Source organism: Arvicola amphibius, chromosome X, assembly GCF_903992535.2.
Source record: "Arvicola amphibius chromosome X, mArvAmp1.2, whole genome shotgun sequence".
NCBI lineage: Eukaryota > Metazoa > Chordata > Mammalia > Rodentia > Cricetidae > Arvicola > Arvicola amphibius.
The window spans coordinates 95,636,896-95,649,631 of record NC_052065.1 but is presented as its reverse complement, the minus strand read 5'-3'; the positions used below and the strand labels follow the sequence as shown (position 1 = coordinate 95,649,631).

At 44.8% G+C, this 12,736-nt stretch overlaps 1 protein-coding gene across 1 annotated transcript; it reads right to left on the bottom strand.

The window, feature by feature from the left end:
* Positions 1–2,205: 2,205 nt before the first annotated feature.
* Rtl9 (retrotransposon Gag like 9) lies at positions 2,206–6,577 on the bottom strand. The gene is made up of 2 exons (XM_038315826.1): positions 2,915–6,577; positions 2,206–2,403 (listed from the first exon to the last, which is right to left on the bottom strand). The coding sequence occupies exons 1-2, from the start codon at positions 6,575–6,577 to the stop codon at positions 2,206–2,208; spliced, it is 3,861 nt and encodes a 1,286-aa protein (XP_038171754.1).
* Between the last annotated feature and the right edge of the window lie 6,159 nt (positions 6,578–12,736).

Below are 12,736 nucleotides of genomic sequence, written 5' to 3'. Positions count from 1 at the left end.
GGATAGCCTGGCTCCATGAAGCTGCTGAGTGGCTCTTGAAATATTTCTAAAAATAGCTGCCAGGGTTGCTGGACAAGGGAATGGACTCTGAAAAGAGTGATTGGCCTTCATCAGTTTCATTTATCTCTAGTGAGAAGAACAAAAAAGCAAGAGGAAGATGAGTGGCTACGGAAGAGAACTGAGAAACTGCCACTGCTGTCCATTATCGTGGCCATAAGAACATGAGTTTCATTTTGAAGACTTTTTCCTTCCTGTATGCATTTTACAGGCATGAGCTGTGACTTCTGTATCAGACATTTCTTTTTTGTAGATTTTTGCTTGCTTTTCTGAGATAAAAGCAACCCTAGCTGAGCATGAACATCCACACTCCACTTGGGTCTAGACTGGGCCAGATGTAACAAATGGGCAAAGAAAATAGGGTGAAAACTGGGTCCCCTGAGGCTGGTTGTCTCCTTGCCTGAAATTTGTTGTTGCCAACTTACTGAACTTTTTTTTCCTGAGGCAACAGCACTAGTAATGGAGGCAGCCCCTAGAGCCAGATTCTCATGTACTGAGTGGGGCTGCCAGACTGTCTGCCAGTCTTTGCTTTCCTGAGAATAATTTCCCTCTTCCTGGAATTAGATCCAATGTTTAGGGTAATGGGGCAGCAGACTCAGAGGGGCTTTTTGGTTCTGCCCTTGGTGTTTTGGGCATTCCTTCCACCACACTAGATTATTTGGCCAACCAGTCTCCTGGACTATTGCATCAGGGATCCAACTGTCTCTGATTCCTTCCTCTAACCCTAACCTCCAAACTGTCACCAACATAGATTTCTATAATGTTTCAAATGTTATCAATCCTTCTGTTTTACAAATATCTTTGAATATTGCACTACAGCCATTTTTACTGAACAAATAAATTGGTCCTATTTCTATAAAAATTTCCTGTGTTCCTGTATCTTGTTTTCAAGTCATCTTTTCTGTATCATTTCCATGTATTTTTGCTTGTTGTATATTCCCTACTTAATTTTGGTGGAATTTTAATATGAGAAAAGGTCTTAACTGTCCCCCAAATTGTCGCCAACCTCATTATGTTGAAAGAACTCAAGGGTTAGAAAGATAGCTTTCCAATATGTATCCCCAAGCCTGAACCTGATACCCACACTCATGTTGGAAGAAGATACTTGACTCCCAAAAAAGTATTTTCTTGTCCATACATATGCAACTTCCCCCTCCATACACACACAAAATAAAGGTTAAAAATTAGAGAACTCAATAAATCAAATTCTAATGTCCATAATTAATTCATTTTCCACAAATGGCCTTTAGTTTTTATGATTACAAATGTAATACATGCTTACTGTAGTGAATCTGGAAATCACAGAGAACAGTAAAAAGAAGAAAATTTTTAAAAAAAACCACCTATAACCCACCACCTGAAGGCAAACACTGTTCATATTATGTTCTAACTACCTACAACCTTTTACACACCAAGACCCATAGAAGAGTGCTGGCCATGAAGCACAACAGCCAGGAGAAGCAAGGGCAATTAAGAACTGAGGGGATCACCCAGAGGTCATAGCTAGAGATTCCACACCAAAGAACAAGGGCCATAAGCAAGAGATAAGAAGCTAACACACAAGAACAAGTTAGGTACTATAACACTGTAGTGCGATGGTGCTTGGCAAGGGTTTATTTAGCTCAGTACCTGTCACGTGGCACATTACCAACAATTGTTAGCTATTACTATCACTACTATTAATATTATGGGTCAAAACAAATGGTTCAGGATCGAGACTATAAGCAGGGCAAGGGCCCTGGAGACCCATTTAGATACTATGAGTTGGGGCATATAAGGGTGAGTCTACTGGTTTGAAAGGGTGGTATAGGAGTGGGTATCTCTCTCTTTATAGGCTCCCTGCCAGGTGGAATGGGACAAGGGTTTCCTCAAGTTTGCCTGATGACACATGGCAAGACACTCTAAGGTGTTTTGAGGTAGGACATGATTTCTCCTGCCTAGACTTCTCCCTGGACCAAGAATTCAAACTGGCCTTGATGATGATGATGATGCTGATGGGAGTTCAGAACTTCATACACCATACACTCTTACAGTCCATACTGATTGTCAGGGCAGGTCACAGGCAATGTAGGTGAAAGAGAAGGTCAAGGCAACCAAAAGGAGATAATGTGCCTGGAGGGGAAGGCTGTAAGGTGAAGGCAACAAGGTTTATTGATATAGCTGAATGGAATGGGTCCAGGAACCAGTCCTCAAGTTAGCAGCCAAGTCAGAAATCATGTACGACTTCAAGGAGTACGACTTGTTGGTAGGGGCCTTCTGTGCACTCTGTCGAAGGTGGTCGTGAAGACTCTCTTTAGGGTCTTCATGTTCTTTCAAGTAGAAACAGCGTTTGGGAACATGTTGGTGCTGTGAGAAAGGAGATAAAAGCATAAATAAGAACCACAATTCCTTTGAGCAAAGGCATTCTATCTGATTAAGTTCAGTAAACCAGCAAGTTGAAGAACTGGTTAATTTATCAGATGTGTAAAAAGTGTGGCCAAGTGCTAAGGTTGATGAAATTCTCTGGAGACTTGAGTCCACAACACATGTGACTAGAAGTAGAACCCAGTCCATAAAAGAAGTCTCACCCTTAGAACTCGACTTGTAATAAACAGAGTTGGGATTGAGTCTACTGAGTTTTCTTACAATCTGACACCTTCAGTAACCTGAGTCAGACATGGTTTCTGAAAATGACTAATAAAACCAAAATACCCATACTCACTGATAAAACTCTACATTGGGCTCTTATGGTCTAGGAACTCAGTGCCTCCTCTAGACTATTCCTTAATTCAACATGGAAGACTATGGGCTTTAATCCGTCATCACTACTTCCTCATTTTTCTAATCAGAAACTGTGAGCATATGTCCCCCTGATTACCTCCTCGGTCTGCTGCTGAGAGCCCAGTTCGTTTTCCATGGCCTCCTCATTGTTCCGCTTGCAAGCTGTTGGCACAACTTGGCTTGAGTTGCCTGAGGAATACTTCTCTTCAGCCAGCTGGCACTCAGTGTACAGAGACCTATCTATCAGCTCCTTTAGGCTGCCGGCCACTTTCAGGAAGATACGACCCATTTTGGTGGCAATGGCTTCCGAGAGCCCTTCCAGAAACCTGGTGCGTAGAATGGCATCAGACCAAGACAAATGTCGGGCCAGCAGCAGGAAGTCAGTGGCATACTGCCTGACTGACTTCTGGCCCTGCTTGGGATGGCAAAGAACAGCACTTAGGATGTCTATGTCAGACAGGGAGTCATATAAGCCCTGTGATCTTCTCAAGAAAGATTTATTTTCACTCGAGAGGGGGTTTCCTACCTCCATCTGCAAGATGGACCACCTCTCTGCTGCCCCCAGATGAAGAGACACCAGAAACGCCATTTTCTCAGAATCATCCAAAAACCCCTTTATTTGCTTCTCCTCATCAATCTCCTCTGCGTCTTCCTCCACAGAGGAAGAGGCCCGGGCTGCTTCTTGCTCTTCTAAGAGGTAACAGAGTGTTGGGGTCAGCATACCAAAGGATGGCACTTCTTTGGGTGGTGGCTTCTTCATTTCAGGGTTAGTGCCAGCCATGTGTGGTGTGCTCTTTGCCCCAGGGGCTGTGACTCTGAAGTAAGAGGTAGATGCCTCTCCTGAGTCTGGGGCTTTGTTATTCAGAGTGGGTGTCATTCCAAAGGTGGTCTGTGGTGTGGACATTGTTCCAGGTGCTGGGGACCTCATTAGTGGTGTAGACATGTCTCCAGAGGTCGGGGCTGTCATTTGTGGCATGGATATCCCTCCTGAGGCTGTGGCCCTCAGTAGTGGTGTGGACATCATTCCTGCAGCTGAGGCTCTCATAAGAGGTGTGGATACTGCTCCAGAGCCCGGGGCTCTCAGTGGAGGATTAATCATTCCCCCAGAAGCTGGATGTGTTGGCTGTGGCAAGGACGAAGCTCTAGAGCTCACGACTTTGGTTTGGAGAGTTGACCTTGTCCCAGAAGGCATGGTTTTCATTAGTGGCATAGACATCTCTCCAGAAGTCATGGGTGACATCAAAGGCATGGGCATGGTTTCAGAGGCTGAAGCCCTCATTAGTGGCTTGGACATCTCTCCAGACATCATAGTTGCTGGTTGTGTGGTGGACATAATTCCAGGGCCTGGAGTTCTCTCTAACTCTGTGGCCACAGCTCCAGCAGAGGGTCTTCTAAGTGTTGTAGATATGGCCGAAGAGGCTGGTGCTCTGACTGGCGGTAGAGATATCCCTTCAGTGACTGGAGCTCGCACTGGGAGTGGACACATGTCTCCACAAGCTGTGGTCATCATTTGAGGTATAGACTTTGCTCTAGAAACTGGGGTTCTCGTCAGTGGCATGGACATCACTCCAGAATCTGTGGGCCCCAGAATTGGTGTGGACTCTGATACAGGGACTGAAACCCTCAGAGGTGGCATAGACATCATACTTGAGGCTGTACCTGTCATGTGTGGAGCAGACATTGTTCCAGAGCCCTGGGATATCATCTGCATCCCTCCCAAAGCAATGGGTCCCATGAGTGGTGTGGATACCCCTCCAGAGTCTTGAATGTTTATTGGCTGACTAGGCATATTCTCAGAGGCTGTGTCTGTCATTAGTGATGTGGGCATTGCTCCAGATGCTGCAGTTGTCATTTGTTGCATGAACATTCCAGAAGCCTTGGATACTGTTAGTGGCTTAGACAGTGCTCCAGAGCCTGGAGCACTCATCTGTGGCATGGATATCACTCCTGAGGCTGTGTCTCTCATTAGCAGTGTGGATGCTGATCCAGAGGTTTTGGATGTCATTAGTGGGGTGGACACTGCTCCAGAGGCTGTGGCTCGCATTTGTGGTGTAGATGTCAATACTGAGGCTGTGGTTCTTATTTGTGATGTGGCCATTGGTCCAGTGACAGAAGCTCGAATTTTCTGGGTGGACACTGACCCAGAGGTTGCAACTGTTGATTGTGATTCAGGCGTTATTTCAGAGGTTGTAGCCATAACTGGCTGGATGGACATCACTCCAGATGTCGAACCTCTTATTCGCTGTGCAGAAACTGCTCCTTTGGCTGTGGCCTTCATAAAGCCAGTGGGCATTGTTCCAGGTGTTCTGTCCATTGTTAAATGTGTAGACATCACACCAGGGGCTGTGGTTGACATTTGTTCTGTGAACATTGCTCCAGGGCTTGTGGCAGCCATCATTGGAGTGGACATTGATCCAGAGACTGGAACTGTCTTTTGTGATGTGGCCATATTTCCTGAGGCAGGGGCTCTCATTAGCTGTATGGGCATTGTCCCCGTATCAAAAGCTCTCTCCGGTAGTGTGGACATCATTCCAGTGGCTGGGATTCTTCCTGGTGGAGCAGACATGATTTCAGAGTTGATATTTTGTGCTATGTCTGGGGACATCACTCCAGAACCAGATGCTGACATCAGTTGAGTGGGCATCACTGTGGAGGTGAGAGCAGTCATTAGCAGTGGGGACATCACCTCGGCCTCTGGGGCCGACTTTGGTACTGTGGATAGGTCTCCAGTATCTGGAACTGACAGCAGTGGTGTAGACACGACTCCAGAGTCAGAAACTGCCATAGGCAGTGAAGACACGACTCCAGAGTCTGAGCCTGACATGAGTTCCATGGGAATTCCTTCGGAGTCTTGAGGGTTTGCTGGCTGAGTTGAGGTCTCTCCAGAAGCAAGGGCTGACATGATCAGAGAAGATAGCACTTCAGAGTCTGTACCGGACATTAGCAGTGATGATATCTCCCCAGAAGCTAGAGCAGTCATTAATACTTTTGACATTGCTTCTGTATCTTCATCTGTAATTTGCAATGGGGACATTGCTTCAGAGTCTGGAGCTGGCATTGGTGGTGTGGATGCCACTCCAGGGTTCATACCTGGAATGAGGAGTGAGGACATCTCACCAGAATCTGATCCTAGCATTAACGATGTTTCAGAGGATGAAGTACTCATTATGGGCGCAGATACCACTCCAGAGGATGGAACTGGCATCGCCAGTGGTGATACTTCTGCAGAATCTGATGCTGCCATTAGTGCCGTGGACATAGTCCCAAAGTCAGGAATTGTCATCATCCCTGGAGACATTAATCCATACTCTGAAGTAGACAACAATGGGGACAATGTTCCAGAATCTGAGGTTGGCATTAACAGTGGGGACAGTGTCCCGGAATCTGAGACTGGCATTAGAAGTGGGGACAGTGTTCCAGAATCTGAGGCTGTCATTAGCAGGGGAGACAGTGTCCCGGAGTCTGAGGCTGACATCAGCTGTGGGGACAATGTCCCAGAGTGTGGTGTTCCCATGACAGGTGTGGTGGACAGAATGTCAAGGGCTGGGGACGTCATCAGCTGTGTAGATGTTCCTCCGGGATCTGAGGCTGACGTGGAGACTGTAGGCAACTGCAATGGAGAGTTCAGGAGTTGAACCTCTGCTCTGGTCTCTGCCATTGGTCTAGAGAAAGCTGCCCCCCTGTTTGGGGGGTCAGCATTTTCCTCCCTCATCATATTGTTGAATCGCAGTGAATGCAACGGTATTGACGTATCTGCCATGGCTACAGGACAAGGAGGATAGAGACTCTAGTGTGTTGGTATCAGGGCCCTGGGGAAGCCCCACAAATCAAGAAAATCTGTAAATGAAAAAGAAGTTTCAAGGTCAAAAGCCAATTTCAGGAATAAATTCCAATAATTCATAGAGACCTGCTTTTATGAGTTAACATGCATATGGCTTTTAAGGTTACTCTATCAGTTCGAAGAAACCATATAGCAAATACCCCCAAATCTGGAGCGATGTTCCCTTCAAACTCTGTCCTTTTTAAACCAACCTACCCAGTTAGTTACACAGCACAGCCTCAATCTTCTAAATGTCAACAGCAGGCTCCAGAGTCGAGGAAGTCCTGTCTCAAACGAGTCAGCAGCACCACCTTCTGGCCAACTACAAAAAGTTCAGGTTTTTTTTGACAGCGCTTTTCCACTACAGAAGTCAAAGTCTACCCAGGTACTGGTAGGCAAGAATCAGAGAGCCCTTGATAATTATTAGTTCCTAATACACATTGAATAACACCAATGATTTAACCCATATTGTACTATTCTGATATTCCTGAATGTCTTTCTTAAGAAAAGTAGCACATTAATCTGATCAATGACTACGAATAGCATTCCACAAAGTAAAATTTTACTTAATACTGTCATTATTATCACTATTAATAACAGCCACCACTACAATACTGGTTACTCAGTAGGTGCATGAATATCACTGAACTTTAACTGTACAGAATTTTAAACTGCCTGTGATATGCAAGACTTTGCAACCCTGATTACACTTGGGTCTTATTTCCATTGTGCCAGCTTTCTAAGATTAGCAAACATTGTAGCTAAAATAAGGCCACTGTGATGGTAACACTGTATCTTTGCCTCTTCACCCTTTTCTTGAGGTTGCAAGGTCTTGGTGTCACTAAGGATGCGTGTAATTGTCTGACATCCTAGACTAGAAATCAACGGCAGCTTAGTCTTAGTCAATGTGCAGAATCAAGTTACCCTGTTTCCCTGAGAGGGGGCTGCTTACTCCCATAACCTCACCTCCCTGTCCTGCTTCCATAAGCACCCACAGAAGGGATGCTTTGACACACAAGTTGTAGACCCATGCAGACAATCATGTAAGATTAGCATATCCCCTTAGCCTGATCATGCCCTAAAAGGCTGGATACTGGGGGACCATGTCAAAGAAATCATCAGTCTCATGGCTTTGTGCCTCCATCACAAGGGGAACACTGACAGCAAAAATACCAACAGCAAGCAGGACTTGAGCGTGTACTGGCTGGTAGTTCTGCTAGGCACTTGACCTGCCTCACATCATTGCACCCACACTGTAACACTCCTAGATTTCTAGCCGTCTTCCTTCTTACGCTGGGAGAATGAAGACACACAGATATTTTGATCGTTTGCGTGAGACTTAAAAGATTCTCTGCCCCATCCAATTCTATAGCTCCCTACTCCTCACTAATAGGCTGCAATGATTCACTTCTTTCCATCCTCAAACCCATTGACTAGATAACCCCAAGGTAAGGTGCCAAAGTCCTGCTGACCCTTCAGTTACCTTAATCTTAATTCATGCCATGGGAAAGATGAGCCAAGAGATCCTCCAACTCCACCTTCCATCATCAAAGAATCCCTGTACGTACCCCAATTTTCCACTAGGCGCAACTCAGAAAGATCTTACCTTACCAGTGACAGAGAAGCTTGATTGTGCCCTTTGCACTGTAGCTCTTTTGGTCTGACCAATTGACTTATACCCCGTGCCAGTTCATTGCAGCAAGGCCCAATGCCCGCAGCTGTTCTCGGCAATCTCCCTTAGCTATCTTCTGCCACACCCCCCTCTTGCCCGCCAGCCAGCCTGCCGGCCCGCCCACCAGCCCCACTGCTCTTGACTTGCTAGTGCATGCTCTGGCTCTCTGGTCCCAGATTCCTGCCTCTATATACTCTCTGACATTTGCCTCTGGCCGCCTTTCAGTTGTCAGCCCTCCAGACGCTCCGCTTTAGCTCTTGACCTCTGCAACCCTACCCCTTTGCCCCTTGCCTCCAGGAATCCCACCAGCCTCTACTTCACATCACTCTGGCCATCTCTGACTACCCCAAAGAGAAGAGATCGTCACAATGAAAGAAATGAACCGGAAAGTGTCCTTGATCAGGAAATGAAACTTGCAGGCTCTCTGCAACTGGGCCAGCACAGCTACTCAGGGTCCTAGATAATGCAGCTGCCCAGACTAAGAAGTGCTGGCTCAGTGTTAGAGGGAAGGACTAGGGCTGAGGATCCAGAGAAGTAGCATCAGTGAAACTCAAGGAGGTTCAAAGCTAGAAAAGGCGCAGGGGTGGGGTGGGGGGGTGGAGGGGACTGAGTGGTAGGGACTGGGAACTGAAGACCTTAACAATGACCCATAGTCATGAGAATTTTTGAAAACCAATATGCCCTAGTGACAGAGACAGAGAGCAATCTAGTGGCCACTGTCCATTCTGCAAATCTAAGATTCAACAGGAAATTCCATAGGTTTCAAAGAGCTGGCAAGAATATCATACTTAAGTATGCCCAGTGAGGACTCATCTCAGATAAACAAGGATGAAGCCTGCTTTCTAGAAGGGGGCACAAGGTCAGAGAAGAGGCACAGAAAATTAACAAGAGTCCCTCCCCACTCTCTTTTACTTTTTCAATACTGGGGATGCAACCCAGGATCTTATACATGCCACCCAAGCTGTCTACTCCTGGGACATACCCCCAGGCCCACTCTAGGCTTTCAGATTAATGCTACTGAAGCATCCTTTAGTCTGGAGGCAGAATTGGCCATTACACTTCAGACAGTCAAAACCACCAGGTGAAGTTCAAGGAACTCAGGTTTATGGACTCAGAATTGGATGTCAGAACCATTTACAATTATCAACCAACAGCAACTCATAATAAGCAGCAGACCATAATGAGCCTTTGGGCTGTGTACTAGATACATATTACATTATCTTGCATTATCTAGGCTTCCCGGCAACATGTGGAAGGTAGTTACTGCTGTCATTCTATTTGACAAGTAGAGAAACAGGCTTGAAAAAAAATTCTGTGACCAAGCTCGCAGAACTAGTCCCAATAAGAAAAGTTGAGTTTGAACCCTGGTCAATTTGGCTCAGAAATCATTTTCTGTTTACAGTCTATGACTAGAAACACTCCAAATGTTCTCCTTGCTGACAGACGCCCATCCCACCAAAGAAGGAAGTTCTCTTACCCTAAGTGGTTAAACTATAGTAGCAGCAGTGGTGATGTTAGTGGCAGTAATAGTAAGGCCTGGTCTTAAATACTCTTCTCATAGGTCAACAATTGTGCCAAGGGCTTTGTGAGGGTTATCTCATTTGCTCTGTATAACTATCCCTTGAGCTAGACCTTGGTAATTCCCAGTTTACTGATGGGAAAGTTGAGCTTCAACAGGTGTTGTGGTTTAAGTGTAAAGTAGTCCCCGACATGTTTGTGCATTTGAACCTGGTCGCTGACTGGTGGAACTGTCTTGGAAGATTATGGAACAATTGGGACATGGGGCCCTAGCTGGTGGACATAAGACACTGGTGGTGGGCTCTGGGGATGCACTCTGCCCTCTTCCTAGTCTTGCCCTCTGCTTCCTGATGCATTCCGATGGGAGGTACCATCACCTCTGCATGCTGTGAGCCGGTGATGCCCAGCCACCATGCCTCCCACATGCTGACACTCAGACCCCAGAAACTGTGAGTCCTCTGAAGTTGCTCCTATCAGGAATTTTGTCAGTGACAAGAGAAGTAACTAGCACAGTAGGCGACAATGGCAAAACCAAGAACAAAGAAATGCACAGCTCTGCCGGACTCGAGTTCACTGCTCAAAATGAAACTTTCCGAATGAAAAATCAGTCATAGAAAACCCATTGTCAGGTCAGAAAGAAGGCTCAGAAGGTTAAGAAAAAGCTCTTGTGATACAAGGCTGATGGCCAGAATCCAAGGTGGAGGGAGAGAATTAACCTCAAAAATTATCCTCAGATATGTGCTCCATGGAAACATACATGTCTGCACTCACACCACACACATGCACATGTATGCCCACACATGTGTCTGCAAACACATACACACACAAATAATAATAATAATAAATAAAATGTAAAGAAAACCCATTATTTTAATAATAGCTTCACAACAACCGCTGTTAATATTATTATTGTACCTAATGATTAAAGCTAACAATTACTGTGTAGGGGACTGTAGTAAATGCTTTACTTACTTATGTGATCTCATCCAATGAAGCATCCCTATGAGGCAGGTGTTATCCTCACCTTCATCATCCAGATGAGAACCCAAAAAGCACAGAGACATTAACTAAATTTCCCAATGTCACCCAGTTACAGAGCTCAGTTATCTATAAGCACAAAAAGTTGGGAATAACCTGAGTACCTGATGCTAGAGAGCACAATTGCTTAAGGGTTAAATGAGCCTTGGTATGATTTAGCAGCCCCTATTGTATCTATTATGAATCAAAATTTAATGTGGACATAATTACAAGATCCTTTTAAAATAAAATAAATGCATGCATTTTTACTCTGTGTGGTGTTGTACACATGTGTGATCCCAAAACTCAGAAGTCTGATTCAGGAGAATTGAAAATTGGAGGCCACCTCTGAAAGTGAGGCTGTCTCAAAAGAAGAAAATTACAATTGTTTTAAATGTGCACATTTTAATAAAATTTGGTGAAATGATAATATAACTACATTTCTCCAGAAAATTAAAGTCTAGAAGAGCATATTGAAATATTAACAGTAACCATACTTGAATAGCAGAATTACATAATATATTTCTTTTCATTTTCCTTATCAATATTTTCTCATTTGCCTAAAATTGTCCGATTATACTTATTTGCGAAGAAAATAAACAAAAGTTAGTTTCCCTTTGTAAACATGTCTGACTCCCTGTGTGTCTGTGTCTAGCCCTTTCCAGTCCTCTGACTGCACTTTTGAGGGAGGCCCAAAATTCTCCCACAAGCAACCTTCCCCCCCATCAAAAAAAAACCTTAACAGTTGCATCAGTTGGGCCTTTCCTTCTGAAGTGACCTCTAAAATTGTGTCTTGGGTGGCTCGCTATTACTGGTTTTCTCGGTTTATAGATAAAAATGATTCTTTCTAACTTTTATTTGTGTTTAATACGCAAGTAATCTAGGAATTTATTCCTAGGATTAAAAACTTGAAATCTCAGTCCAGATAAAGTCCTGAGACTACTCCACCCTGCTTCCCCACAAGTCCCACTGCTCGGGCTGCTCAGAGTTGGGTGTGTCTCCTTGCAAACTTTCTCTACTTGCAATGGCATTCAAAGTTTATATCATGCAATTGCTTGCAAAAACCCAGTGTGTGCAAAAAGCTACAGCTAAAAAACTGTGCTGGCCACTCCAAGGTTTCATGGTCTGGTCCACTGTGATAGTTTTCATCAGCTTGCTTCTAAGAAGGCTACTGAGAGGGCTTTTGCGTGCTCAGCCCATTTGAGCACAGAGTTCTGTATTATTAAAGTAAAAAGTCTCTAAGAATACAGAAAAGGAAGGTCTCCTAAGGCAGGAAAAGTCCACAAATTGCTGCTTAGCATCTCTCAGATCCCTCACGTATCCACCCAGTCTGTGCTGATCAATACAGCTAGGAGGTGTCAAGCTCCTGCCGCCTTGCAAGAGGTAATTGAGTTTGGGGGATTGCAAGGCTAGCTGCTTGGGGAAATAAGAATAAACAAGAGACTGTTCAATATGTCAACAAATAGCTTTCTAGCTGTTGAAAATAAGTCTGCCTCTAGATTCCCAACAATATTTCCCCCAGCCCTAAAAAACACACACCCAGTTACCTGAAAACAGAGAAGCTTAAAGATCAAGCTCTAGTTCTGGGTCCCCTACCTTCCCCCATCATTCAGGAGAGAAACACACACACACACACACACACACACACACACACAGTATTTTGCTCTCCATCAGATTTAACGCTTAAAATGCCCACCCGGTTCTTTGTAAATCAAGTGAGGAATGGCTAGCATTTACTAAGTTCTTCCTATGCCAGGCACTGTGCTAAGCATTTTACATACACTATATTATTTTATTGTACAAAAGACCAATAAAGTGGAGGAGCTGCCCCCATTTTATAAAGCAGCTAAAGAGCTGAAGTAGAGAGAAATTAAAATGCAGTAACTTACCTT